Raw genomic sequence first — 24,167 nt, 5'->3', positions numbered from 1 at the left:
GATGGTCCATGAGCAGGTAAGAAAGGCATACAAAGGCCTTTCTTTCATTTGTACTAAAATGGCAGGCCCATGAGCAAGCTCATTATCAACTCTCCACGTCATCATATAGTTTGGTAGACACATCACATAGATTGCCAATACGTTGGGACACATTATTCTGAAATATCTCTAATAAACTCATAGCCGTTTGGTGACAAACTTACTACTGAATCCCAAATGACTCGGATAGACTGGGAAAGATTCAATCAAAAAGTCATAATTCTTTTAAGATAAATACAAATCCTGATATTCTTTTTTTATTATTTAGTTAACTCATTTAACTAGCCATTGATATCGATTTCACCCCAACAACTCCCTGAATTCTGCTCCACGAAGGCCTATAAATAGAGGTTTTATGCAATCATTTGATAATATTTACTCTCACACTCAAACTCTCATTCCTCTCTCGACTTTACAACTATTTTCAAGCATACTTTTGCACTCCATACGAATATATATCATATCAACGTTATTTTCAACCATTATTCTCATTTTGATTCAAGTTTTCTTATTTATTTTTATTAGCATACTCTCATTGACTTAAACATCGGAGTGCTAAATTTTATTTTGCAGGTTAGCCCTAGTTAATCTTTGAATTTCTTTGAAAATCCTTTTATTCTTATAGTGCAACTGAAATTCAGTATGCATCGGTAAGTATGAACAGGGGTTATGTAGCTACTTCTATTAGGATTGAACATCGTCGGTTTTAACATAGATCAATCTCTTAATAGGTTGTTTCTGGACATGCTTCGATCTAATTGGTCAAATCTAAAATAAAATAATAATTTTGTATTTTTTTAATCAATCCATAAAAATGCAAGCACAAATTTAATACAAACTTATAAATAATTTATCATCTTAAAAACGTAAATTTCAAATTTGTTATGAATTTCATTTTGAAATTCATTGTTAGACGATGAAAATGACAGACTAAAGTGACAAGAAAAATGAAAATAAAGGATTAGACCAAACATTATTAGTATTTCCCCATTTTTTTAAGGAAAAAATTACTAACCACTAATTATTATCTATATCTATACTATTATAAAAAAAAACCCTTTGGTCGTACCAATTTTTGGTTGGCCCATTTACTATTTTATTTATTTTATTCTTTGAAAAAAATGCCCATAATAGTACTTTTAATATTTTTTAATTATTTTGTAATTATATTTTTTTTCATCTGACCCACTACTCCAATTCTATTACAATTAATTTTTTCTCTTTTACATTCTTCATATTTATTTTTTCTTACAACTTTTCGTATTTTTAATAAAATTCACAATTATAATTTATTTTTTTCCTCACATATTTCTTTCTTTTTCCTCACCCACTGCATTTTGTGTCTTTTATAATTTTTTTCTCTTCATCTCACAATATAATTTTTTATATACTCATGAGAATCACGTATAATAACAAATAATTATTATAAAAAAAAATTCTTTTGTCGTTTCAATTTTTGAATACTCAAATTTATCCTTTAATTCGTTTCTTCTACTAAAAATAAATTAGTCAAAATAGTAATTTCAATATTTTTTAATAATTATATAATTATTTTTTCTCTTAATCCACTACTCCATATTTCTCTCTCACATTCTCCATATTCTTTTTGTTCCCCACAAACTTTCATATTTTTAATAAATATATAATTACAATTTATTTTTTTCTCTCTCACCTTCTCCATATTTTTTCACTCACAAATTTTTATATTTTTAATTAATTGTCAATTATAATTTATTTTAATCTCACATAATTTTAATAATTTCTTTTAATCTGATATAGTGATATTTTTATATGTTGGGGAGAAGCGTGTATAATAAGAACTAGTATATCTAAAAAATAATGAAATCGTGATGAGATAAACTAAAAAATGAACCAACTTCACCAAACTCAATAATGGAGTTAGACGATCTGAGAAAATTAAGAAGTAGGTGATTGTAGGGGTTTATTCAGTGTTAAAGGGAGGCCCATGGAAATAGTTTTCAACCCCAGCCCCAGGCCCCAAGCGCAAAGATGACTTTTATTTATATCATCTCTTTGCTTTTACTCATACACTCCCCTAATCTACCCATGTGGGACTGTTACTATTATTATCTGTATTGTAAGCACGTTTGGAATAACGGAGTTCATTTATTAGAGTTCGTCAATTTAGCAACAACATTTACACGACCAAGGACAATGAATGCACAGTAATCCCGTACAGGGAATCCATCAGTGTAAAGTAAATATTAATTGATGGGGTTCATAGTTACTTAGTCCCTCATGAATTTCAAGAATCATAATTAAACTAGCAATTATTAATCATACATCATTAAGTCTTGCTTGGTACTTAATTTAAGTTTGTGTTTGTCGTAAGAGGTGGTTACCCATATTAATTCATCACCTAATTAAACTGGGGATATATCTATAGTTGTTGTTACTTGTTGAAACGGACTTTGTTTGCTAGCTTTTGACAGTAACTAAAACTTATTTAAAACTTAGCTTGATTATATATAAGTATATATATGTGTGTGTAGCTGCTAAACTATCTTATACAATATCGATCAGGACGTAGAAGATGGCAACGAAACCAGTTAAACAAGTAGATGAAGAAGCGGAGGCACGAGTGGAAATATGGAACTATGTCTTTGGTTTCACTCCGATGGCAGTAATGAAATGCGCCATTGAACTCGGAATAGCCGATGTCCTTGAAAGCCATGGCGGACCCATGTCACTTTCTCAGCTATCTGCTGCTCTTGGCTGCTCATCTTCTGTCCTTCACCGCATAATGAGGTATTTGACCCACCGTCGAATTTTTAAGCGGATGTCCACAAGCCAAGAATCAGAAATTAGCTACGTCCAGACGCCGCTTTCCCGTTTGCTCATAAGCAATGGAGGGAACAGCATGGCTGCTTTTGTTCTGATGGAAAGCAGCCCAGTGATGCTTGCTCCCTGGCATAAACTGAGTGCAAGCGCTCTAATGAAGGGCACTTCAGCATTTGAGGCTGCACATGGTGACCATGTATGGAAGTATGCAGCAGAAAATCCTGGGCATAGCAAGCTATTTAATGATGGAATGGCCTGCCATGCTAGGCTGGCCATGTCAACAATTGTCGATCAATATCCTGAGGCATTTAAGGGGATAATGTCATTGGTGAATGTTGGTGGTGGAGACGGGACTGCTCTTCACGTTTTAGTGAAGGCATGTCCTTGGATTCGTGGGATTAACTTGGATCTCCCTCATGTTGTATCTGTGGCCCCAAAATGCCATGGTATTGAGCATGTCGGTGGCGACATGTTTGAATTGGTTCCAAAGGCGGATGCTGCTTTCCTCATGGTACAATCAATATATGCGTTATTATTAGTTTATCATTTCGGAATTTTAATTCATTAATATATGTATGTTACAAGATGAGTTGACTTGTCTGGTGATATATATGTATATATACAGTGGGTGCTGCATGATTGGAGTGATGATGAGTGTATCGACATATTAAGAAAGTGTCGAGAAGCTATTCCAGAGGACAGAGGGAAAGTGATAATCGCAGAAGCAGTGATTGACGATGAATTAGGAGAAGATGAGGACAAATATAGAGATGTTCGTTTGGCATTGGACATGGTCATTCTGACTCACACACAGAGAGGAAAAGAGAGGAGCATGAGAGAATGGGAGTATGTAGTGAATGGAGCTGGGTTCACAAGGTTCACAGTGAAACCTATTGAAGACATTATATCAGTTATTGAAGCGTATCCATGACTCAAATTACACTGCCCATTAATGCATGCACTGCCATCCTTATAATATATGTATCGTCTTGTCAAATAATATGTCTTGTACTTGAATATTCTTTAACGAATAAGCTGTGTGTGCCATTCCATATTTATGAGGAACACTACTTGTATTTGTCTAAGTTGTGGAAATAATAGAAATGAATAATATATATTATTTCAGGTGCTTTGATCCTTATGGTATTTTGCTATTCAATTTTGGCATATTGGTAGTCGACACAGTCTAAATGTTACCTTTTACTAGAATAACGTCGAGGAATTTTCTTGTAATTTAATTCTTTGAGACATGTTATAAGCACTAAAACCCGAGTTTTATATGGGATAGTTCGTGCTACATGACTGGGGCAATGATGAGCGAATCAATATTTTGAGAAGTTGAATGAATAAAATGTTGCTTCTTCCATGTCTTCTGGAGTATGGAAATATGTAGTGAATGGAGCTGGCTTCACTAGGTCCACCGTGACACATATTCAAGCCGTCTGCATCTGTTATTGAGGCGTATCCGAGAGTGGAACCTTGAAACTGAAATTGTATCTTTGTGTATCTTGTCAAAGAGTGTCTTCTATTTGAGTTGTGAATGAGCTCTGCCAGTATGCCTCTTGTTGTATGTTGATTCTCTTGTGTTTGTATCTTCAGCCAGCTTCATTTTTTGGGTTTCTGAAATGGGTTGTCGCTGCAATTTTTGCATTTGAAGAACAACTAGTTGGGAAAGTATCCCACATCAGATTCTGACAGGGGATACAGCAGGAGATGAAGTTACATAAATTGAAGAAAATTAAATGTTATCCATACTTACCTGGATGGGGTCAATGGGCGATCAAAAAGGTCCATGGCTTAGGTAGGCGACTTCCATTGCACTTGGGAGGGGCGCCTGCTTAAGGTCGGCCCAAGTGGTCGAGCCTACATCATAATTTGTGGTAGAGGGGGCCTGCGTTCGCGCGGCTACTGCCCAAAACTACTCTAATATTTCAATTGACTACTGCATATGTGAGTGTATGTATTGAGGTGCAATGTGTTTATGCTTAGCAGCTGAATGTCTGAAAGCCCAAGAGTGCTAGGAGTTGAGATTAGCAACAAATTTGATAAGTGTCCCCTGATCTGTCTACTCACCGGAGCTGATTAAGATTGTATATGCCTATGATATATCTTGAAGCATTCACGGTTATAAGTTTGTCTTTCCCTTTTTATTATTCTGTAATTTCATTTTATTCCACTGCATCTTTACGGAAAATTATTTTTCTTTCGGACAAAATGCATAAAACCTCCTGTATTTTAAAAAGTTTGCAAAAAAAAAAACCCTCCTATTATGAGAATAGGCTAAAAGCTCCCACGTGTTTTGTAAAACTCATCTCAATCGCCCTCTCTCCGTTAAATCCAATTAACGGTGTTAATTTTTTTAGAAAATGATCATTATACTCTTAATATATATTATTTCTTATTTTAATGACCGTTGGATCTTTTTGATCAAATATTAATCGTTAGATATAATTAAGTAATCTCAACCGTTAGATTTTTAAAAAAATAAAAGGTCTAAATTCAACAAATTATTTAATTTATATTATATATAAATAATTTAAAATTTTAAAAATATATTATTATTATATATTAAAAAAAAACTAACTACCCCACCCAACCCCCTTACCCCCCTTCCCCCATCATCATCTAGTCGCTGCGGTGCAGTTTTATTAAAATCCTTGGCTTTGTTTGGATTCCACTCTTCACGTTTTTCGAGACAAGATAAAACACACCGAATGTTTGTTTTTGTGTTTTTACACCTTATCTGCGTGTTTTTCTGGTTTTCAACTTTACATATATAATATATATTTATATATATATAATATAAAACAAACATGATTTGACTATAAACAGTAATTTTTGTCTCCCAAAAATACAACATTAAACATAAAATATTTATATATATACATATTTATAAATAAAAATATATGATTTGACAATGAACAGTGATTTTTGTCTCCCAAATTCCAACATCAAACCTACACCATTTATTTTAAAATATTTTAAATTACCCCAAAACACAAATCCAAACATATCATCTATTTTCAACACACACTTACTTATCTCTATTTTTCTCTCTCTATTTTCAAAACACAAAACAAAACAACTAAAACACAAATCCAAACACAACGCTTGTATCTGAATAAATTCTTTACCAAATTGAGTGAGGCTGGTCTCATTAGAATCGTCTTAAAAAGACGAGTCTGATGGTGGTGGTCTGAGACCGAGATCGATTGGACGGAGACGAATCTCGGCAAACGTGTTCGGCGGTCGTAGCTTGAGCTCACTCTCTCTGATTGATGAAAACCCAAATTGAAGATATGAAAATATTCGTCTTGAAGAGAGGAATGACACTATTGACCGTCGAAAATTCATCCGGACGGTGCCGAAAACTTAGAAACAAATTTCCACCGAAAAGGGGGCGAAATCACAGTTTTTTTTTAAAATTAATTTTAATTATATTAATTAAAATATGTTTTAGTTAATTAATAATATTTTAAATAATTATAATCATTAAATATTTTGGCTAATTAATAATAATTATTGTAATTAAATATATGTTTTAATTAATTACAAATAATTTTAGATTTAATAATTAATAATTATAAAATTATTTGCATTTAAATATAATTTAATTTAATATTTAATATTAAATAAATTAAAAATATAATATAATTTAATATTTCAATTTAAATTTATCAAGGCAAATTTAATACTTATTTTTTAGGGTGAGAAATGGGAAAAGAAAGACATAAAACAAGCTAAAAAACTCTTTGTATGTTATATAGACTCATATAGCGGTATTTTAGTCCAAAGTGTCATTAAATATGAACCTAAACCGCAGAAAATGACTACAAAATGCAGCAGACGCACGTTTCCTCCACTTCCTGTTTGTTGCTAACAGAATGAGGAGTTTTTTGCTGACTAAAACAAAACAGTAGATGATTTTTAGCCTATTTTAAAAATATAAAAGTATTTTTTATATACTTTTTAAAATATATGGGGGTTCTATGCATTTTGTCCTCTCACTTTTCAACACCCCTGACAATTGCAATCTTAGTCATGACTCACGAAATGAATGATCACACATCAGTTACTGTCAAATCTTATGTTACTTGATTCTGATGTTCATTTCTTGTTCACAATTCTAATCTCTTTCACTCAACCGCATTCATCTCATAGAGGTTGCTTAAGATGGATTGTATCTGCTGCGCATTTGTTGTTAGTTTGTCTAAATTAAGAAGCAGATTATAGGCTGTTGTACAAGAAAACATGTAAAATTAACAGTAGACTTGGCTATATCCTCAAGTGCCACTAGTCAATAATGTTTTATTTAGTCATATATATCATGTTAGATAATATTCGCCCTTCTCCATTCACTTCTTTCTTGGATACAATTTATCCATTTTGAGAAAACCAAATTAACTGTATTTGGTATAATCTCTAATTGGCTTTAGTGGAACTAGGTCGAATCCCTAACGAGCTACGAATTAATTTCTCGGTCAAGTTGCGATAACTAAATGGGGTAGTTTGAATTAAAAATTACTACTAACTAATATAAATTAAAGAGAAAGCAGAAATAAATTATGAGAAAAAAATCAGTAGAGAAATAATTTTGTCCCCAGAGAGTGTACCACCCAATCATTATATTAATCATTGATCACACAAGATTAATATTACAATCAAGTATTCATACTTGACTCAAGTATGAATAAATTACTGTTTTCCTATTGTAATTGACTTAACTCAAGCATCTAAATCAAAACTTATTATCTCATGACTGGACACAATAGCGTTCCATTCAATTCAGCAATAGCATTTGCATCATTGAAAACAGTTGAACCTCAACTAAACAATCTCAAGCAATTATCACTTCTAGTTTTCTTGTCTCTAAAAATAAATCATGCGAAGCACACAATTGATTTGCTTGCTACTCATACCGATCATTCATAATAATCATGTATCATTGAACTCATGGATAACATTAGAACAATTAATATCGAATCAAATTGTCATATCTATCAATAATAATCATTTCATAAACAATAAGTCAAGAAAAGAAATACTCAGACGAAATTAGATTAAAACTAAGGTATCAAAACATAACACTTGAATTCGACGTTTCCCTGAAATTAGAAAGATAATTAGCTAGATAACACGTGAATCCTATAAAAAAACATAAACTAAGAAGAAAGAAAAAAGAAAGGATCAAATCTTTTCTTGATCACTTTTTTGCTTCATTTGGCTTTTTGATTTTCTTTTCTTCAAATGGGGTTAACATCAATACTTCACCTAAAAAATGCATAATTCAATTATCAAAGCAATAAATTCATTATAAAACAGTTGAATTAGACATGCATTCCAGTGATAAAACACATTCTATCAAGCTCCTTACATTTCTTATACATCATAAACAAGAAGATGGAAATGAAATCATTTAAAGTAGATGAAGAAGCGAATGCACAACTGGATATGTGGAAGTATGTGCTTGGTTTCACTCCAATGGCACTTGTGAAATGTGCCATTGAACTCCAAATAGCTGATGTTTTGGAAAGCCACGGTGGAGCCATGACACTTTCTGAGCTATCCGCTGCTCTCGGCTGCTCGTCTTCTACCTTACACCGCATAATGAGATATTTGATGCACCGTGGTATCTTTAAGCAGGTGGTCAGAGGCCAAGAATCATCAATTTGTTACGCGCAAACACCACTTTCCCGTTTGCTTATAAAGAATGGAGGGAATAGCATGGCTGCTTTAGTTTTGCTGGAAAGCAGCCATGCAATGCTTGCTCCCTGGCACAGATTGAGCAAAAGTGCTCTTATTAGTGGAGCTTCGGCATTTGAGGCCGCACATGGTCAGGATTTATGGCAGTATGCAGCGGCAAACCCAGTCCATAGCAAGCTAATCAACGATGCAATGGCCTGCCATGCTAGGGTGGATATTTCAGCAATCGTCAATCAATATCCTGAGGCATTTAAGGGGATCAGCTCATTAGTCGATGTAGGTGGTGGAGATGGGACTGCTCTTCAGATTTTGGTGAAGGCTTACCCCTGGATTCATGGCATTAACTTTGATCTCCCTCATGTCGTGTCTGTGGCCCCCCAATGTCAGGGTATAAAGCACGTTCAAGGCAACATGTTTGAAATCGTTCCAAAGGCGGATGCTGCTTTCCTTATGGTATGGTGCTATAACTTTTACTTTCGGAATATTGATTGAAAGTCCAATTGTTACTTTTTTTATGAGCAAAACTTCAAGGAATATAGTTTTCTTGTACTTCAATTCTTTTATACATGTTATAAGCACTAAAACATGAGTTTTACGGGATACAGTCCGTGCTACATGATTGGGGTGATGATGAGTGTATCGATATATTGAGAAAGTGTCGAGAAGCTATTCCGAAGGATACAGGGAAGGTGATCATTGCTGAGGCAGTGATTGATGAAGGAGAAGAGGACAAGTACACGGATGTCCGTTTGGCATTGGACATGGTGATGCTGGCTCACACAGAGAAAGGAAAAGAGAGGACTATTGAAGAATGGGAATACGTAGTGAATGCAGCTGGCTTCACTCGGTTCACGGTCAAACATATTCAAGCCACTATATCGGTGATTGAGGCCTATCCATGAGTGAAAACTTGAATAGCAATTGTATGCTTTTCATTTATCTCGTCAAACGATATCTTTCTATTAAGTTGTTAAATAAGCTGCCATTCCGTCTGTTGTATGTTGAACTCTTGTGTTTGTCGAAGTTGGAGCGAATAAAAAGTAGATTCTGGTCACTCATCTTCTGGGTTTGTGGAATGGTTTATTTATGCCAGCAATTACAAAAAGACATGGTTTCTTTTATTAATTTATTGGTTTCCCCTTTTATTTTTCCTTATCTGATGCAGAATCATGCAGATAAAACTTACTAATGTATTTTGCTAAAACATTTTCTGAGTCCTGATTGATTACAGTATCCTAGTAAGAAGTAATATGTATTAACATCTTAGTGAAGTTAGGCCCAATGACATGTAGCCTGCATATATCTTTTAATACAATTAATGAAATGATGTAAGCATACTGATTGGAGAAGTTTAAGCACTTGCTGAAGTTCAGACAGCTGCTGAAACACAGAGGAGCTGAGCATTAAGAGTTCAATCTTCCGGACCAAAATACAGTTTGTGTAGGATTGTTAGCGCCTGCTGTAAAGCTCCGGCTGACAGAATCCATTCCCAGACAGAAGTATTTTTTTTTTACCAAATTCTGTCCTGTCAACTGTATAATCCCCACCTGAGGAGAAAACACGAAATCAGCATCCTGCAGAAGGAAGTGATACTTGAAAGGTCTTCCTTGGAATTCCTTGAGTTCTTGTGCTTTTATATCTCTTGACCAGCATTTCTTTCAGCTTCTTGTAGACGGGTGGTGGCGCCATGGTGAAGTACAACAAAACCACCATAACCGTTCTTCATTGGAGCAAAAATCCTCGCTACAATGTTAAGTCTAATTGTATTTGCAATGCTTATCGTTCTGCCTTTCTATTCCACAAAATAAGTGGACATTGTCATGGTTTGGTAGCAATGGCGTAGTTTTAAGGCCTTCTCTTTCTAGAATTTCAGCACCAAACTGGAGGAAAATCACTATATGCAATGAGCAGCGACTCCCATGGTGGGAGGCAATGCGAAAACCGGCCTTGAGTAAGGGACCTTTTCCGCTTTAGAAAGGAAATAGTTTTCAGGCACAAAGCTGAAGGGAAAGTATCCCACATCAGTTTCTGACAGGGGATACAGTAGGACATGAAGTTACATAAATTAAAGAAAAAGTAGTATTATCCATACTTACCTGGATGGGGTCAATGGATGATCAAGAAGGTCCATGGCCTAGGTTGGCAACCTACATTGCACTTGGGAGGGACGCCTGCCTAAGGTCGGCCCAAGTGGTCGAGCCTACATCATAATTTGTGGTAGAGGGGGCCTGCGTTCGCGCGGCCCCTCCCCAGTATTAGTCCAACATTTCAGTTTGAGTGTAAACAATATGCAAGTGTAGGTGGGGTGTGCATCATATACTTTTATTTTACTGCATCTTGATGCAAATCATTAATATTTGATGACCTATGACCTAATGACAATTACAATCTAACTAATGATTTATGAAATGAATAATTAAACATCAATCACAATAAAGATGCAAATCATTAATCTTTGATGACCTAATGACAATTGCAATCTTACTAATGATTTACGAAATGAATAATTAAACATCAATCACAATTAAGTCTTACGTCCTAGTCCAAATCTTTTTTAGTCCACCATATCCATGTTCCATGAGCAATCTGTCTTTCTCGGCTGACATAGATTGTCCAGAGGTTTATTTTCTAAATTAAGATGGATATCACCTGCTTCTGCACTTGTTATTAGTTTGTTCAGATTAGGAGGGAAAATTATAGGTAATAGTTGTAAAACAAAAAATGAACGACTTAGCAGTCAGCATCCTGATTAACGTGTATTAATGTCGGTTGCTATACTAAATTAACTAGGAATGGTTGGCTAATCCTTACTTATCATAGTGTCTGTGGGACAAGCAGGAGTTGTGAAAAAGGCCTGGTATTGCTCTTTCATATCTTGCTAAAGGAGACATCGAATCCAGCAATTTATCTTATTGTATGACCACTTGCCAAATAGCGATTATTAAATCATATCATGTTATAGACTTCACTTTCACTTCTTTCCTTCATACAACCTATAAAGTGAATCTTTCTGTTCATTTTGAGACAAGCTAACTACATCTCCTTCAGCTGCTTAATTATCTTACACATCAGAAACGAGAGAAGAAAGATCAATGGAGACAAAATCATTTAAAGTAGATGAAGAAGCACAAGCACAAGTGGATATATGGAAATATGTGTTTGGTTTCACTCCAATGGCTGTGGTCAAATGTGCCATTGAACTCCAAATAGCAGAAGTCTTGGAAAGCCATGGTGGGGGCATCACACTTTCCGAGCTATCTGCTGCTCTTGGCTGCTCGTCTTTGCCCCTCAACCGCATAATGAGGTACTTGATGCACCGTGGGATTTTTAAGCAGGAGCTCACAACCCAAGAATCAGAAATTTGCTACGTCCAAACGCCGCTTTCCCGTTTGCTAATAAGAAACGGAGGGAATAGCATGGCTGATTTTATTCTGCTTGAAAGCAGTCCAGTGATGCTTTCTCCCTGGCATAGACTGAAAAGTGCTTTAACAAGTGGAGCTTCATCATTTGAGGCTGCACATGGTGAGGATGTATGGGAGTATGCAGCGGCAAATCCGTCCCACAGCAAGCTAATCAATGATGCAATGGCCTGCCATGCAAGGCTGGCTATGTCAGCAATTATCAACCGGTATCCTGAGGCATTTAAGGGGATCAGCTCATTGGTGGATGTTGGTGGTGGCAATGGGACTGCTCTCCAGATTTTGGTGAAGGCCTGTCCCTGGATTCGTGGGATAAACTTCGATCTGGCTCACGTCGTATCTGTGGCCCCACAATATGATGGTATTGAGCATGTCAGTGGCGACATGTTTGAAATCGTTCCGAATGCTGATGCTGCTTTCCTCATGGTAACTTGGACACATCTATTAACTTAACCTAAATGTTACTAATTTCCATGAAGAACAATTTCAAGAAATATAGTTTTATAGTATTTTAATTTAGTTTATACTTGTTATAAGCTCTAACACCTGAATTTTCCGGAATATAGTCTGTACTACATGATTGGGGTGATGATGAGTGCATAGACATATTGAAAAATTGTCGAGAGGCTATTCCGAAAGACACAGGAAAAGTGATGATTGTAGAGGCAGTAATGGATGAAGGAGAAGAGGATGAGTATGTGGATGTACGTTTGGCGTTGGACATGGTGATGCTGGCTCACACGGAGAAAGGAAAAGAGAGGAGTAGAAAAGAATGGGAATATGTAGTGAAGGCAGCTGGGTTCACCAGGTTCACGGTCAGACACATTCAAACTGTTTTATCTGTTATTGAGGCGTATCCATGACTGAAAACTTGGAACACCAATTCTATGCTTTTTATATTGTGGTCTTGAGCATTGCTTGTGTTGTGTTGTTGAATGAATAAGAAGTTGATGAATTAGAGGGCAGGCATGTCTGATTGTTAACTTACTGCTGGCTTTTCCTTTGTATTTTCCATGTCTGATTGCAATAACAGAAACAGACATAGCTGAGTGTGGCGTATTTATTTTGATATGTCCATCCTACATATCTTCTATTCTAATTAATTGTGAAACAAACATATGCCAACTTTTGCAATCACTACTAAAAAGAGGTTCATCATCATGTTCAGGCATACAAGGCAAAGCCACGCACACCAATTTAATCCCTACAATTAATAATATATAGTAGCATCAAACATTAGCAACCACTGCTTTTCCGTTGCTTTCTTGGACTAAAAAAACTTTATTAGCATCATATTTTTTTTAAAAAAAAACTCACAATCCCACCATTAATTCCTGACAAGTGATCAAAAAGTTACATAAATTGGAAAAAAGAATAATGGAATGGGGTCCAACTACAAGGTCAAAAGGGTGATCATATATCATATTGCATATAGAGAGGGTAAAGTTGGTCGTAATTTGTGGCAGTGGGGGGGTGTTAGCGTGGAATCCAATTCCAATAGTCCAATGAAGTGCAACAAAGACATATAAGCATATGTGGGTATACATCTTCAAGTTGTGATGGGCGTTGGGCCCAAAATTTAGACTATTGGAGACATGTTGTTAATGCTTCCCAAGTCCAGTGATGTTTGGGTTGAGTTCCATAATTATGCACTCAACAATCTCACATACTTCATTCCTCAATCAAAACCTTTCCATTCTAAACTACTTGTGTTTGTCGGTTGAGTTATTATTATTACAAGTAATGATTATTAAGAAAGTTTTCCATTACAATAAAAATTAAAATTACCAATCATTCTCAGTTCAGTTGAAACTAACCAAATTATTGTCAACTTTCACCAACGCAAAAATGCAGCCTTGATTGACCTGCACTCTACCATTCTTCACCATCACCCACCACCATTTCCAATGGCGGCGATATTCTCTCTCCTCCTCCTCCTCCTCCTCCCCCTCCCATCTCTCTCCGCCAGCTCACCGTCCCCCTATCTCTCCGGCGCCACTCTTGTCCAGAATTACCAAAACATGCTCAAAGCTTTCAAGATTTTCATCTACACACCTCCTACACCCTTCAATTTCCCCGACGCCCCCGCTTCTCTCTTCTACAACTCCCTCCTACGCAGCCCATTTCTCACCCATACCCCCGCTGAAGCCCACCTCTTCTTCGTCCCCTTCTCCCCCGACACCTCCACTCGCTCTTTGGCTCGACTTATCAGACAACTCAGAAACAACCACCCCTACTGGAACCGCACTCTCGGAGCTGATCATTTCTTTCTCTCGCCTGCTGGTATTGACTATTCATCCGACAGGAATGTTCTCGAGCTCAAGAAAAATTCCCTTCAGATTTCCGTTTTTCCCGTTACTTCCGGTTATTTTATCCCGCATAAAGACATTACTTTGCCTCCCTTTAACCCATCCCCGCTTCCGCTTTCCGACACCCCGGGCCAAAACTCAACCAAGACTTCTTTTCTGGGTTACCTGAGATGGGATGGAAAGACGGAGCCCAATTTGGTCAACGAATTCAAGGGGGATGCTTATTTCTTGGTCGACGGAAACTCCGAGCCGTTGAATTATGTCCGGAGCCTTAAAGAAAGTAAGTTCTGTTTGTTTCTTTACCATGGCGATGTAGCGTGGATGGTGGAGGCGATGGCTTGGGGCTGCGTGCCGGTGGTGATTGTGGATCGCCCGATTCAGGACTTTCCATTTATGGATATTTTGAGATGGTCCGACATGAGTTTGCTGGTTGCGGTGCGGCATGGGGGCGCTGAGCGGCTGAAGCAATTGTTGAATGGGGTGAGTGAGGAGCAGTATGTGGAGATGAGAGAAGCGTGTATGGCGAGTAGTAAACATTTGGTGTGGAATGAGGAGGAGCCTCAGCCGTTGGATGCTTTCCATATGGTGATGTATCAGCTGTGGCTGAGACGGCATGCCATTAGATACGCACGGAGGGAGTTTGTTTAGATGGGATTGTAATTACACTCATAGTTTATGATCATTCTTTGAATAAATTCTGGTTTTGAATGCATAATTGACCACATGTGAATAGAATAATGACTGATAACTTTCATATAATCGATTGTAGTGTTTTATTTGTGGGATGAGATTGAGAGCATATTTTGAGTGCAAAAGCAAATTAAGGGCCAAACATTACACGGAAGCTGCAAATATTTGCAGGAATGTGCTTATCACGTCCATTAACAGGATCAGCACATAACCGTGATTCCTCATTCCTGCGCTTATTTAAATACATAGCCTCACATCTAACACACGTCTTTGATTGTAACCTCACCCGGAATCGCTAATTGTCCTTTGCCAGTTGTGAAAAGTTAATTGGTGATACGTAATACTGTGTACCGTTAAAGAGCGTTTGAGCAGCCAGGTCTGAGGCTTTCTGTGTAGGGTGGACCATATCCCAGAACAAATACTTGCGGCGGTCTGGACAAAGTGATGCTGTTGCATTACAAAGACCTTGCGCGTTTAAGGTCCCGTGTCCGCAGCATGCTGCTGTCACATTCTTAAATTCTAACACAATTTAGAGAAACCAAAATATTAGTAACAAGAACTATCCTTTCCTTCTTATATATATGTTCAGAAAAGTGCAACCACTAAAATTGTGGACTAGTATATGTAGAATTTCTTACTGAATAATTCTCGATTAGCTATGATATCAAGTGTCATTCTGAATGCATTTCCGAGCGAGTACTTCATTCCTGGGAGCTGAGAGCTGATGTTAAGTAAAAGGGTGTCGAGGGCTGAGTGGAATGCCTGAGCAAAATCATTTATGGCTCCAAAGCAACCATCGCTACCATTTAAATGCTTTTGTACAAGTCTTTGAGCTGGACAGCAACCTACTGACGGCACGCTTATGATGCCGAATTTCCTAGCTCCAAGCTCGTACAAGGTCTAGTAACATGCAACACAAAATCAGTTTAAGGGGTGTGTATATGTGTGTGTGTGGTGTTGTGTGCAACTGAGGAATATTTGGATTCGTTGATAGGAAGAAGACAGCTCTTACCGTAATGTGTTTGGAGTATGCTGATATGAGAAGGCAAAGGAACTTGTCTTCAGGCATTCTATGTTTGGTCTTGAAATAGCCGAAAATGTCATTGCTCCCTATACTGATGAAGAACAAAGACTTGGAGAGTATTGCTTCAGTTGCAGCTGGACCCATGGTAGCAACGAAATCATCGCGTACTGAAGCAAATTGAGCGATCTGCTCTGATAAGGGGACAACCGTCTATTGGCAAGCAAGGGAAACAGACATGAAGACAATAGTATCAAAGGGTGAAAATTCTAACCAAATCTTCCCAGAGTAAAACAACTATGTTAACACGTAGAGAAGTGATGCAAATAATCAGTTGATAGGCTATTGATTGAGATGAGGGGCTCACCGGCTTTGAACCAGTTATATCTAGAAGTCCAGAACCCCCTGAGGCAAAGTTTACACCTTTGAACGGATGCTTTTTGCAATGACATTTAAGTTTACGCAGAAACAGAAAGGGCGGTGGGCTTCTCTTGAGTCCAAACCGTTTGGCTGACAAGTTATCAACATAACATGGCATATTAACGCTGGCAGATTGACCTTTTTTGTCTGTTTAAACCTAGAGTAATGTGAAGATGTACTAATTAAGAGTTGTTCTAATTACCGAGCAAATCAGCAGTGTTGAAACCATTGCTGAACCTCCCAGTTGCGCGTGAGTTAGGGAAGTCAACACCATTATGGGGGAAATTGGCTCTAGCCTTGCTATGATGCAGAAAATTATTAGTTCCAACATCTGCAGTGGAATCCCCAAGTACAAAAATGACCGGGGTCGCATCATCAGCCAAAAGAGGGACGAAATTGGCTATGAAAACAAAAATGAGACAAAGAAACGAAGGCATGCATATTGTAGCCATAGCAAAAGCAGGTTGGTTCACTGTTTTCTGCTTTCTATTAGAACTGTGTCTGAGAATTTATAGGCATCTTGAACTTAATTTTTCGTAAAGTCAAAGAAGACAATGATAACAGGAAAGTGTTTTGATATTTTACAAAAACTAAGAATTCGGTTGGGCGTAGCATTTCCAATTTCAGCTGATATTCCTGTCTCCGCAGCACTGTCTGCATTACGAAACCATTTAACTTTTACGTATTTAACATGTATTTACTGCGAGTCTTTGGTAACTTCTAAGAAAGATTGACATGATAATGTCCGAATGAAATGCAACCTGTTCTATTATTTAGTGAATCAGAACCTTGTAACAAGGGCGCTGCTAGATGAGAAAAAAACTAGAAGACAGAATGCAGGATTCTGCTAAGTGGCATCACATGATATAGACATCTAACAAGGACAAAATTGTTGAAACAAGGTAGAAGTAGCTGAAGCCGTGACAGGGATATTTAAGAAAACGAAAACGTAAATTTCTTGACGGCCTTGGAATATCCATGTGTGAATCTTTGAGGAAATGTACACAAGATACGAGTTGCTTACGTTGGAAACAAGAACGATTCCAAGAATTTTAGTGTAATGAGGACAGAAGCTGGGCTGGGCTGGTGAAGGATATTCTTCAAAACATATATAATTGGCATCAACTGTTGTCTGCTTCTCAGTGAAATCAATTGTTATATAAAAGCAGTAGAATGGGAATGGGGATATGAATATGATATTCCACTACTTCTTTTGTCACCATTCACTGAACAAGTGATCAAATTATGATTTCAGACTGTCATTGTTTTCTCTTCTTTCAACTTCAATAAACTACCAATCCAACACAGCTCAATGCTCATACTCACACAACTCTTTTGGGCCTCTCGTGATTACTCACTGACACCACATTTGGCCCATACCAAAAGAAACTAGACAAGAACGAATACAATTTCGCGAACTAAATGCGCATTAACCTCGGAATCCACAAAACAATATCAGTCCAAAGTAGAAATTCATTAGTCCCCACTATCACTATTAATTTTTGTTTCAAAACCTTCCCCTTTTGCATTAAACCCCATTCCTCGCTTCTCTCCTTCTGATAACAAACGTACATGTTACCGTGTTGACTGCTTTCTAATTCTTCCAAAAATGGGCGTTGCGATGCATGTGAAGTCCGACTCAGAAGTAACCAGCATCGATGCCTCAACGCCGCCGCGCTCTCCACGCCGGCCGTTGTATTACGTGCAAAGCCCATCACACTCACAACATGATCTTGAGAAAATGTCGTATGGCTCCAGTCCGTTCGGGTCACCCACCCACCATTTCCACTACCACTGCTCGCCCATTCACCACTCGCGTGAATCCTCCACTTCAAGATTTTCCGCTTCCTTGAAAAATCCTAGAAACTCGGGCGGCGGGTGGCGGCGGGTGCAGAGAAAATACAATGAGGTTGGGGATGAAGTGGAGGAGGATGGAGAGAGTGAGGGGGATGATGAGAGGAAGGAGAACGGGCAAGTCATGTTTTATGTGGCATGCTTCTTGTTCTCGTTTTTGGTGCTTTTCACCATATTTTCTTTGATTCTTTGGGCTGCGAGTTTGGCTTATAAACCCAGGATAATTGTCATGGTGAGTCCAAGTTTTCATTTTTGAGGCTTTCCTTTTCCTTCTTGTCCAAAATCATAAATGCACGAGTAATCTGTAGTTAGAAACTCGAAATAATTGTAACAGGTGAGTCAAGTTTGGCTTTCTCCCTACCTTCCGCGGTACTCTGCTATCAGGGACATTTGGATGGAAAAGTTTTTGTTTTCTTTTTCAAGTTCACTTGGTGACTCCCATCGTCCTCGTTCGAAGGAAAAATTCCTGAAAGTTTCATGAGCTGACTTCGAACTTCTCGGAAGTTCTGTTCCATTGCCTGAGAAAGGAAAAGTCTTTACTATAGGAGGAGCTAAAAACCACTTTAATAGCTTCATTCGTTACCAATTTCTCGTTTTTACATTTGTTTATTCATTACCATTAGGCAGTGCTGCAGTTCAATATCCATAAGAATCTGAGTGAACCAGGCGATGGGTGCCTTAAGTCGGCCATCATGTGAAGGGGCCGGACAGATGTTTAGTCTCAATTATATGTGGTAATGAAGTCATGGGAGGAGGATGGTGGTAAAATTCCTTCCTTTAGATTAGGGCCCTATTGCAATAAGTTCAGAGCTGCGAAGGGACTTTTGTCAGTCTGCAGCTTAGCTACCTTTTTTTTTTATTTTTTGAGATGGTGCAGTTTAGCTACTTAAATACAGAATATGACTGCTTTAATGTGGTGTGTGCACTGCGCAGAACATCTCTTTTGAGAATTTCAATGTACAAGCGGGGATGGATAGTACCGGGGTGCCAACAGATATGTTGACATTGAATTCAACGGTCCGGATTTTCTACAAGAATCCAGGCACCTACTTTGGCGTCCACGTGACATCAACTCCTCTTGAGCTTCACTATTTTGACCTCAAAGTTGCCTCTGGCCATGTAAGTGATATTTCCCACTTTTGAATTAAGTACACTTACTGGAGTAAAGTTGGCCTCTTCTTTTCTTTCTTATCTTTTTGAGGGTAGATAAGTGGTAAAGTATCCTTATGGAGTTGTGCATTTGCAACTACTTCCTAGTTTCTTGTGAGTAGTAACATAGGGGCAAAATAAAAGGTGGTTCGGTTAGTTCCATGTTTTACCAAGATCAATTATCTTGATGTTGGAATTACACAATTGTGTTTGACAAGTACTCATAATCACCTCAATTAATGAGTACAAATGACTAGCACTACAATTTTCTAACAAAGTAATCTGCAGTTTGATCTCTATTCCCTAGTCCATTTTTTCTTGCACCTTTTGCACTTATCCTAGCTAAAGACAAGTATCATCTGATCATTAGCATAATGTTTTCTTTTTTCTGTTTCTCTTCTTATTTTTCTTGCTTTCCCTTCTATACTTTTGCTTCTGTTGCTCTAATTTGTGTCCGCTGTTATTTTATATGATGAGTGGAGCAGATGAAAAAGTTGTATCAGCCGAGGAGGAGTTCGAGTAAAGTGATAGTAGTAGTTCAGGGGCACCAGGTGCCACTTTATGGTGGAATTCCAGTGCTTAGTGATGCTGAAGGTCATCTTGAAACCGTGTCTGTGCCACTAAATCTGACATTTGTAATGAGGTCAAGGGCCTACATTTTGGGAAGGCTGGTAAAGACAAAGTTCTACAAGAAAATCTTATGTGAAGTTGCCTTGAGAGGTAACCATCTGGGCAAGCCTCTTAATTTGACCAAATCTGAATCTTGTGTTTATCGTTAGTAGTGAATGTTTAACGCTTGTCTCTTCATTGCTTTCCTTCTAACGCATTTGCCAAATGTAGAATTTTGTCATTTTATAAAAAATGAGGAAAACAATTTTTGGGAAAAGTATTTCTGATTTATAGTGAGTGCATCTTCTGTCACAGAGCTCATTCTTGTAAAAATTTCAGTGGATACATGATACGGATAAATGATAATTATCCATTCTGAGTGACAAGATTGACTTAACAGGAATTCTCTCTGTATTTGATCTTGGTTGGGCCTAACTGAAGTAGTACTCCCAGGATAATGGGACTTAAAAGGCTTGCACTTAGCCTCTCCTCTCTACTTGTTTGGGCTCTTTTTAGTAGCCTTTGGGGTACCTTTATGACTATTCCACACGAAGGCAATGGTTTCGGCCCATGACAAATTTGGATAAGAACACAAGCAGTAAAACGTGTGGTTGTGCAGTGCAAATGTGGGCTATAAAGAGTATTAATTCGTGGAAGTAAGTGGTGCAATAAATCATACATGCTTGGCCATCGTTATTTGAATTTATACAAGGCAAAAATATGAATCATTCGATACTTCACAAAACTTTGGTTTACATAATCTCAGCAGCCACATAGTGGCATATGCTGGATTGTTTGCTGTTGATGTAAATAGTGAGATGATGAACATCTAGATGCAGCAATTGACAAGATCAAAGCTTTCTCCACATCTTTGGCTGCCTTCTTCTGCATCAAAGAATTCACATATACCATGAATTGTGAATCACAAGGCAACGTGATTGATCCATCGCCTGGCAGTCCAAATTCTTCTTCAGAGAGTCTGAATAGCTCCCTGAAAATTAAGCTGTTGAGATAAGCTATGGGGAAGACAAATCGCACTTTATCAGTTGTGTACATTACAAAATGGCCCTTCTCCGCCAGCTCTAAGGAGTCGGACTGGTCACTTGTCCCAACTTCCTCGACTTTTCTTGGGATAGATATACGTTTCCTTCCAAGGGCTGCCTCCCTCTGCCATTTCCTTGCCATCTGGATGAGTTTTCTTGGACTAATCATCATCATTTTCTATATTTTGAAATGAAAATTCGAGGGGAGAAGTTTTCTTGAAATGATTGTTGTTTGTGTTGAGATGAAGAAAACTGGTGAAGGGGTATGGTTTTATATATCGGAAGGTGATGGACATACATTAAATGTAGCTATGAGATTGTGGGGATTCAGGTTTGCAAGGCCATGTGAAAGGTGAAGAAGAGAAGAAGATTTGGAGGGTGGCGATGTCGGGATCTTGGATTGATTGTGCTTAGCTTTTTTTGCATTCATTCTCGTGTTGAGTTGGTGGATTACAAAAAGGGTCCAAGCTTTTTAAAATAGTCAACAGCTGGCAGGCCTCAACTCCTGAGAGCCACAAGTCCAAAAAGGCTGGATATAAGACAATTCAGAGCTAACACCCGTAGAATTTTGTGTTCAAATTGAATGAGAAAGGGAGGTTTGGGAGGTGCAAGATGAGGCATGTTGGACCCAGCATGCAGGTGGAGCAACCGAACCAGGCAGAATTTGTGGCCTCCCCCTCCCCTGGATGGTTTGTCACCTTTGTATGGTAGTGATAGTTACAAGGATTTTCCATTCTGTTGTCTGGTTAGACAACAAGAAGGGGTCCTGTTAGGTTGCCTGTCAGTTCATCCACAAAATGGAGAAATTCGGAGAAACTTTTGATGTTTTTCATTTGTGAAAAGTTGGCAGAAAAATCGTTCATAAAGATAAACAAACTTGGCATCTTTTGCAATATCAGCTGCTCAAGTTTTCTGCCCTTGTAATGAGGTAGAAACTGCATCTAGTTTTTGGATTTGCTCCTTGTCCACAAACATATTTTCATTTCTTATTCAAGATTTTAACTGAAAAATACAAGATAAGAATGCTCTGTAAGAGGTAAAATAACTCTGGTTTTCATAAAACTTAAGTTCCTACATATCAGACCATTTTTATACTTCATCTTCCTGATCTCAATTCTGGATACCAAAAACTGCACCACTAACTCGAAAATTTTTCATGTCTGATCTGGATCAAAATATACGACCTCTACTCAAAGATTCGGGTTCGCTATATCTTCGTCCCAGATGTTGAAGATGGGTCCTGAGGAAGAAATAAATATGTTAGTCTAGTTAGGTTCGTCCCAAACTAAAACCCTTCGACGCTCAAATTAGCTAAGTTTGAGGTAGAAATATTCGATCTGGACATATAAATGAGGTAGAAAGCAATAAATGTGTCTTACCATAAATACTTCAGGTTCGAGTTATTTATAGTGCCTACATGTATGAAATGGATTGGGCCATGTGGCGTCATCCTAGCGTTCCTTGTCCATAATTGTGTGGTGAGAGATCGGATTGCTCATATGGATGCAGGTTTCGGGTCCTGAGGCGGATAGGGTTTGAAAACCCTACCCAGGCATATACCATGTCGGTCCTCTCAGTTTTTTGGGTATTTTTACTCTAAGGAGCGCGTGTAATGCACCTTTCGTTAATTACTAATGAAAGGGATATTTTTCTGCAGAGTTTTACAAAACATAGAGAGGTCTTAGTTTTTTCAACAAAACATGGGGAATAAAATGCATTTTAGCCTTAAATTTAACATAAATTCAATTTTCTAGACTATCTAATGCAAATCAACATAAATTTCTTAGATATTATCTTTCTTTTCTAGAGATAATTAGTACAAAACTGTCACTGGATCAAATATTACCAATGAAAATCGTAATCTGCAGATTAAATGTTTTTTAAAGCTATAAATGAGAGTCCATAGAAGAAATGTAGTAAAAAATAAACATAGTGTTTGGATTTTTTTTCGAAGTGTTTTGTTGTGTTTTATGGAGATAGAGAGAGAAAAATAAAGATAAATAAGTATGTATTAGAAATAGTATGTATGTTTGGATTTATTTTTGAAGATAATTTAAAATAAGTATTGTATGTTTAATGTTGTGTTTTAGGAAACAAAAATTACTATTCATTGTCAAATTAGTGTCAAATCATGTCTTCTTTTATATATATTTATGTATATGTCTGTGTATGTATATATGTATGAATTTATGCTTAAATAGTTAAAAATACCCAAATAAGATGTTTTTGTATGATGGAAAACATTGGGTATGTTTTGACTCGTAACTTAAAAATGAAAACAAACAAATTTAGTTTATAGTTTTCGAGGAAACTTAACTCGAGTAAAAATAGAAGATTGAATTGCGGCATCTCAGTATTCCACCAATTTGCAAAATGAACAATCATAAAATTACAGATTCAAAGACAGGGGTTCGCTACATATGCTTAACCACTCATGACTTTGGAATGTTTAACTGTAGTTATAATTTTAATGTGCTAACATATAAGCACCTGTTGCATCATTTGGCCTTTATATAAACATGATGACGAGCATCGGCTTCTAACAAGGACATCCTCTTGCAAATCTCCAGTTCGACCCTGTCGGATCAAGCAAATGGCATAGTCCATGAAGAGCGAATCACATGGTAATACAATAGGACCATTGCTTGGCAGCCCATACTCCTCTTCAGACATCTTCAGTAGCTGTCTAAACAATGAATTGTTAAGATAAGCTAAGGGAAGTACAAAGCGCCTATTGTCTGCAGCGTAGACTGCAAAGTGCCCCTTGTCAACCACTGCTAAGCTGGTACAGCAGCTCTCTGCTCCATCACGGTTAAATGAGATTCTCTTGCGTTGGAGGGCAGCATACTTTCTCCACTTTTTGGCCATCTTGATGAGTTTCTTGGCACTGATCATCTTCAAGAGGGGGAAAATTCGCAAGATTGTTTCGAGTGAGAGATCTGGAAGACCTAAACTTAGCAACTTATTTGTTGATGAGAAATAAAGCCTTAATTCTGTGGTGGGATTTATATAAATGAAGGTGGAGACAGAAGTTCAGTTGAGGTTTAAAGTTTGCTCGAAATCAAGGGCTTCAACAGCATGCATGGGACATTTATTTGACAGACATGTC

The 24,167-nt window shown here is 37.4% G+C and overlaps 7 protein-coding genes, 2 non-coding genes and 1 pseudogene across 9 annotated transcripts; 7 read left to right on the top strand and 3 right to left on the bottom strand.

Moving 5' to 3' along the window:
- Nucleotides 1-2,559: 2,559 nt before the first annotated feature.
- LOC105173012 (acetylserotonin O-methyltransferase) lies at nucleotides 2,560-3,974 on the top strand. The gene is made up of 2 exons (XM_011094648.3): nucleotides 2,560-3,352; nucleotides 3,467-3,974. The coding sequence occupies exons 1-2, from the start codon at nucleotides 2,594-2,596 to the stop codon at nucleotides 3,770-3,772; spliced, it is 1,065 nt and encodes a 354-aa protein (XP_011092950.2). The 5' UTR covers nucleotides 2,560-2,593; the 3' UTR covers nucleotides 3,773-3,974.
- Nucleotides 3,975-4,592: 618 nt separating this feature from the next.
- On the top strand, nucleotides 4,593-4,753 carry LOC148785159 (U1 spliceosomal RNA). The gene has a single exon (XR_016068198.1). It is a non-coding gene; the product is annotated as a U1 spliceosomal RNA (small nuclear RNA).
- A 3,376-nt stretch (nucleotides 4,754-8,129) lies between these two features.
- LOC105173011 (acetylserotonin O-methyltransferase) lies at nucleotides 8,130-9,598 on the top strand. Its single transcript, XM_011094647.3, has 2 exons — nucleotides 8,130-8,997; nucleotides 9,150-9,598. Exons 1-2 carry the CDS (start codon nucleotides 8,242-8,244, stop codon nucleotides 9,444-9,446), a joined length of 1,053 nt encoding a protein of 350 aa, XP_011092949.1. The 5' UTR covers nucleotides 8,130-8,241; the 3' UTR covers nucleotides 9,447-9,598.
- A 1,034-nt stretch (nucleotides 9,599-10,632) lies between these two features.
- On the top strand, nucleotides 10,633-10,793 carry LOC148785158 (U1 spliceosomal RNA). Its single transcript, XR_016062404.1, has one exon. It is a non-coding gene; the product is annotated as a U1 spliceosomal RNA (small nuclear RNA).
- Nucleotides 10,794-11,530: 737 nt separating this feature from the next.
- LOC105173010 (acetylserotonin O-methyltransferase) lies at nucleotides 11,531-13,034 on the top strand. Its single transcript, XM_011094646.3, has 2 exons — nucleotides 11,531-12,389; nucleotides 12,530-13,034. Exons 1-2 carry the CDS (start codon nucleotides 11,637-11,639, stop codon nucleotides 12,824-12,826), a joined length of 1,050 nt encoding a protein of 349 aa, XP_011092948.1. The 5' UTR covers nucleotides 11,531-11,636; the 3' UTR covers nucleotides 12,827-13,034.
- A 593-nt stretch (nucleotides 13,035-13,627) lies between these two features.
- LOC105173009 (putative glycosyltransferase At5g25310) lies at nucleotides 13,628-14,987 on the top strand. The gene has a single exon (XM_011094644.3). It carries the CDS (start codon nucleotides 13,871-13,873, stop codon nucleotides 14,918-14,920), a length of 1,050 nt encoding a protein of 349 aa, XP_011092946.1. The 5' UTR covers nucleotides 13,628-13,870; the 3' UTR covers nucleotides 14,921-14,987.
- A 270-nt stretch (nucleotides 14,988-15,257) lies between these two features.
- On the bottom strand, nucleotides 15,258-16,855 carry LOC105173049 (GDSL esterase/lipase At5g55050-like). Its single transcript, XM_020697522.2, has 5 exons — nucleotides 16,606-16,855; nucleotides 16,351-16,493; nucleotides 15,975-16,196; nucleotides 15,601-15,862; nucleotides 15,258-15,481 (listed from the first exon to the last, which is right to left on the bottom strand). Exons 1-5 carry the CDS (start codon nucleotides 16,853-16,855, stop codon nucleotides 15,258-15,260), a joined length of 1,101 nt encoding a protein of 366 aa, XP_020553181.1.
- Nucleotides 16,856-17,612: 757 nt separating this feature from the next.
- Nucleotides 17,613-22,036, top strand: LOC105173008 (uncharacterized). Its single transcript, XM_011094643.3, has 3 exons — nucleotides 17,613-18,489; nucleotides 19,191-19,376; nucleotides 19,892-22,036. Exons 1-3 carry the CDS (start codon nucleotides 18,013-18,015, stop codon nucleotides 20,183-20,185), a joined length of 957 nt encoding a protein of 318 aa, XP_011092945.1. The 5' UTR covers nucleotides 17,613-18,012; the 3' UTR covers nucleotides 20,186-22,036.
- On the bottom strand, nucleotides 20,778-21,227 carry LOC105173007 (auxin-responsive protein SAUR64). The gene has a single exon (XM_011094642.3). It carries the CDS (start codon nucleotides 21,225-21,227, stop codon nucleotides 20,778-20,780), a length of 450 nt encoding a protein of 149 aa, XP_011092944.2.
- A 1,339-nt stretch (nucleotides 22,037-23,375) lies between the features above and the next one.
- Nucleotides 23,376-24,131, bottom strand: LOC105173048 (auxin-responsive protein SAUR68 pseudogene; annotated as a pseudogene).
- Between the last annotated feature and the right edge of the window lie 36 nt (nucleotides 24,132-24,167).

The sequence above is a fragment of the Sesamum indicum genome, linkage group LG10 (assembly GCF_026168435.1).
Source record: "Sesamum indicum cultivar Baizhima isolate 11 linkage group LG10, ASM2616843v1, whole genome shotgun sequence".
NCBI lineage: Eukaryota > Viridiplantae > Streptophyta > Magnoliopsida > Lamiales > Pedaliaceae > Sesamum > Sesamum indicum.
Note: the sequence above shows the minus strand (reverse complement) of the source record. Positions and strands in the feature narration are given on the sequence as shown.

Bases quoted from the DNA above. Each gene is read 5' to 3' on its own strand.
- LOC105173012 (XM_011094648.3), top strand. From the start codon at position 2,594: ATGGCAACGAAACCAGTTAAACAAGTAGATGAAGAAGCGGAGGCACGA. The intron at 3,353-3,466 runs GTACAATCAATA...GTATATATACAG, and splicing joins CGGATGCTGCTTTCCTCATG to TGGGTGCTGCATGATTGGAG.
- LOC105173011 (XM_011094647.3), top strand. From the start codon at position 8,242: ATGGAAATGAAATCATTTAAAGTAGATGAAGAAGCGAATGCACAACTG. The intron at 8,998-9,149 runs GTATGGTGCTAT...TACGGGATACAG, and splicing joins CGGATGCTGCTTTCCTTATG to TCCGTGCTACATGATTGGGG.
- LOC105173010 (XM_011094646.3), top strand. From the start codon at position 11,637: ATGGAGACAAAATCATTTAAAGTAGATGAAGAAGCACAAGCACAAGTG. The intron at 12,390-12,529 runs GTAACTTGGACA...TCCGGAATATAG, and splicing joins CTGATGCTGCTTTCCTCATG to TCTGTACTACATGATTGGGG.
- LOC105173009 (XM_011094644.3), top strand. From the start codon at position 13,871: ATGGCGGCGATATTCTCTCTCCTCCTCCTCCTCCTCCTCCCCCTCCCA.
- LOC105173049 (XM_020697522.2), bottom strand. From the start codon at position 16,855: ATGGCTACAATATGCATGCCTTCGTTTCTTTGTCTCATTTTTGTTTTC. The intron at 16,494-16,605 runs GTAATTAGAACA...ATAACTTGTCAG, and splicing joins CAACACTGCTGATTTGCTCG to CCAAACGGTTTGGACTCAAG. The intron at 15,482-15,600 runs GTAAGAAATTCT...AAATTGTGTTAG, and splicing joins AGCTAATCGAGAATTATTCA to AATTTAAGAATGTGACAGCA.
- LOC105173008 (XM_011094643.3), top strand. From the start codon at position 18,013: ATGGGCGTTGCGATGCATGTGAAGTCCGACTCAGAAGTAACCAGCATC. The intron at 18,490-19,190 runs GTGAGTCCAAGT...TGCACTGCGCAG, and splicing joins AACCCAGGATAATTGTCATG to AACATCTCTTTTGAGAATTT. The intron at 19,377-19,891 runs GTAAGTGATATT...TGAGTGGAGCAG, and splicing joins TCAAAGTTGCCTCTGGCCAT to ATGAAAAAGTTGTATCAGCC.
- LOC105173007 (XM_011094642.3), bottom strand. From the start codon at position 21,227: ATGATTAGTCCAAGAAAACTCATCCAGATGGCAAGGAAATGGCAGAGG.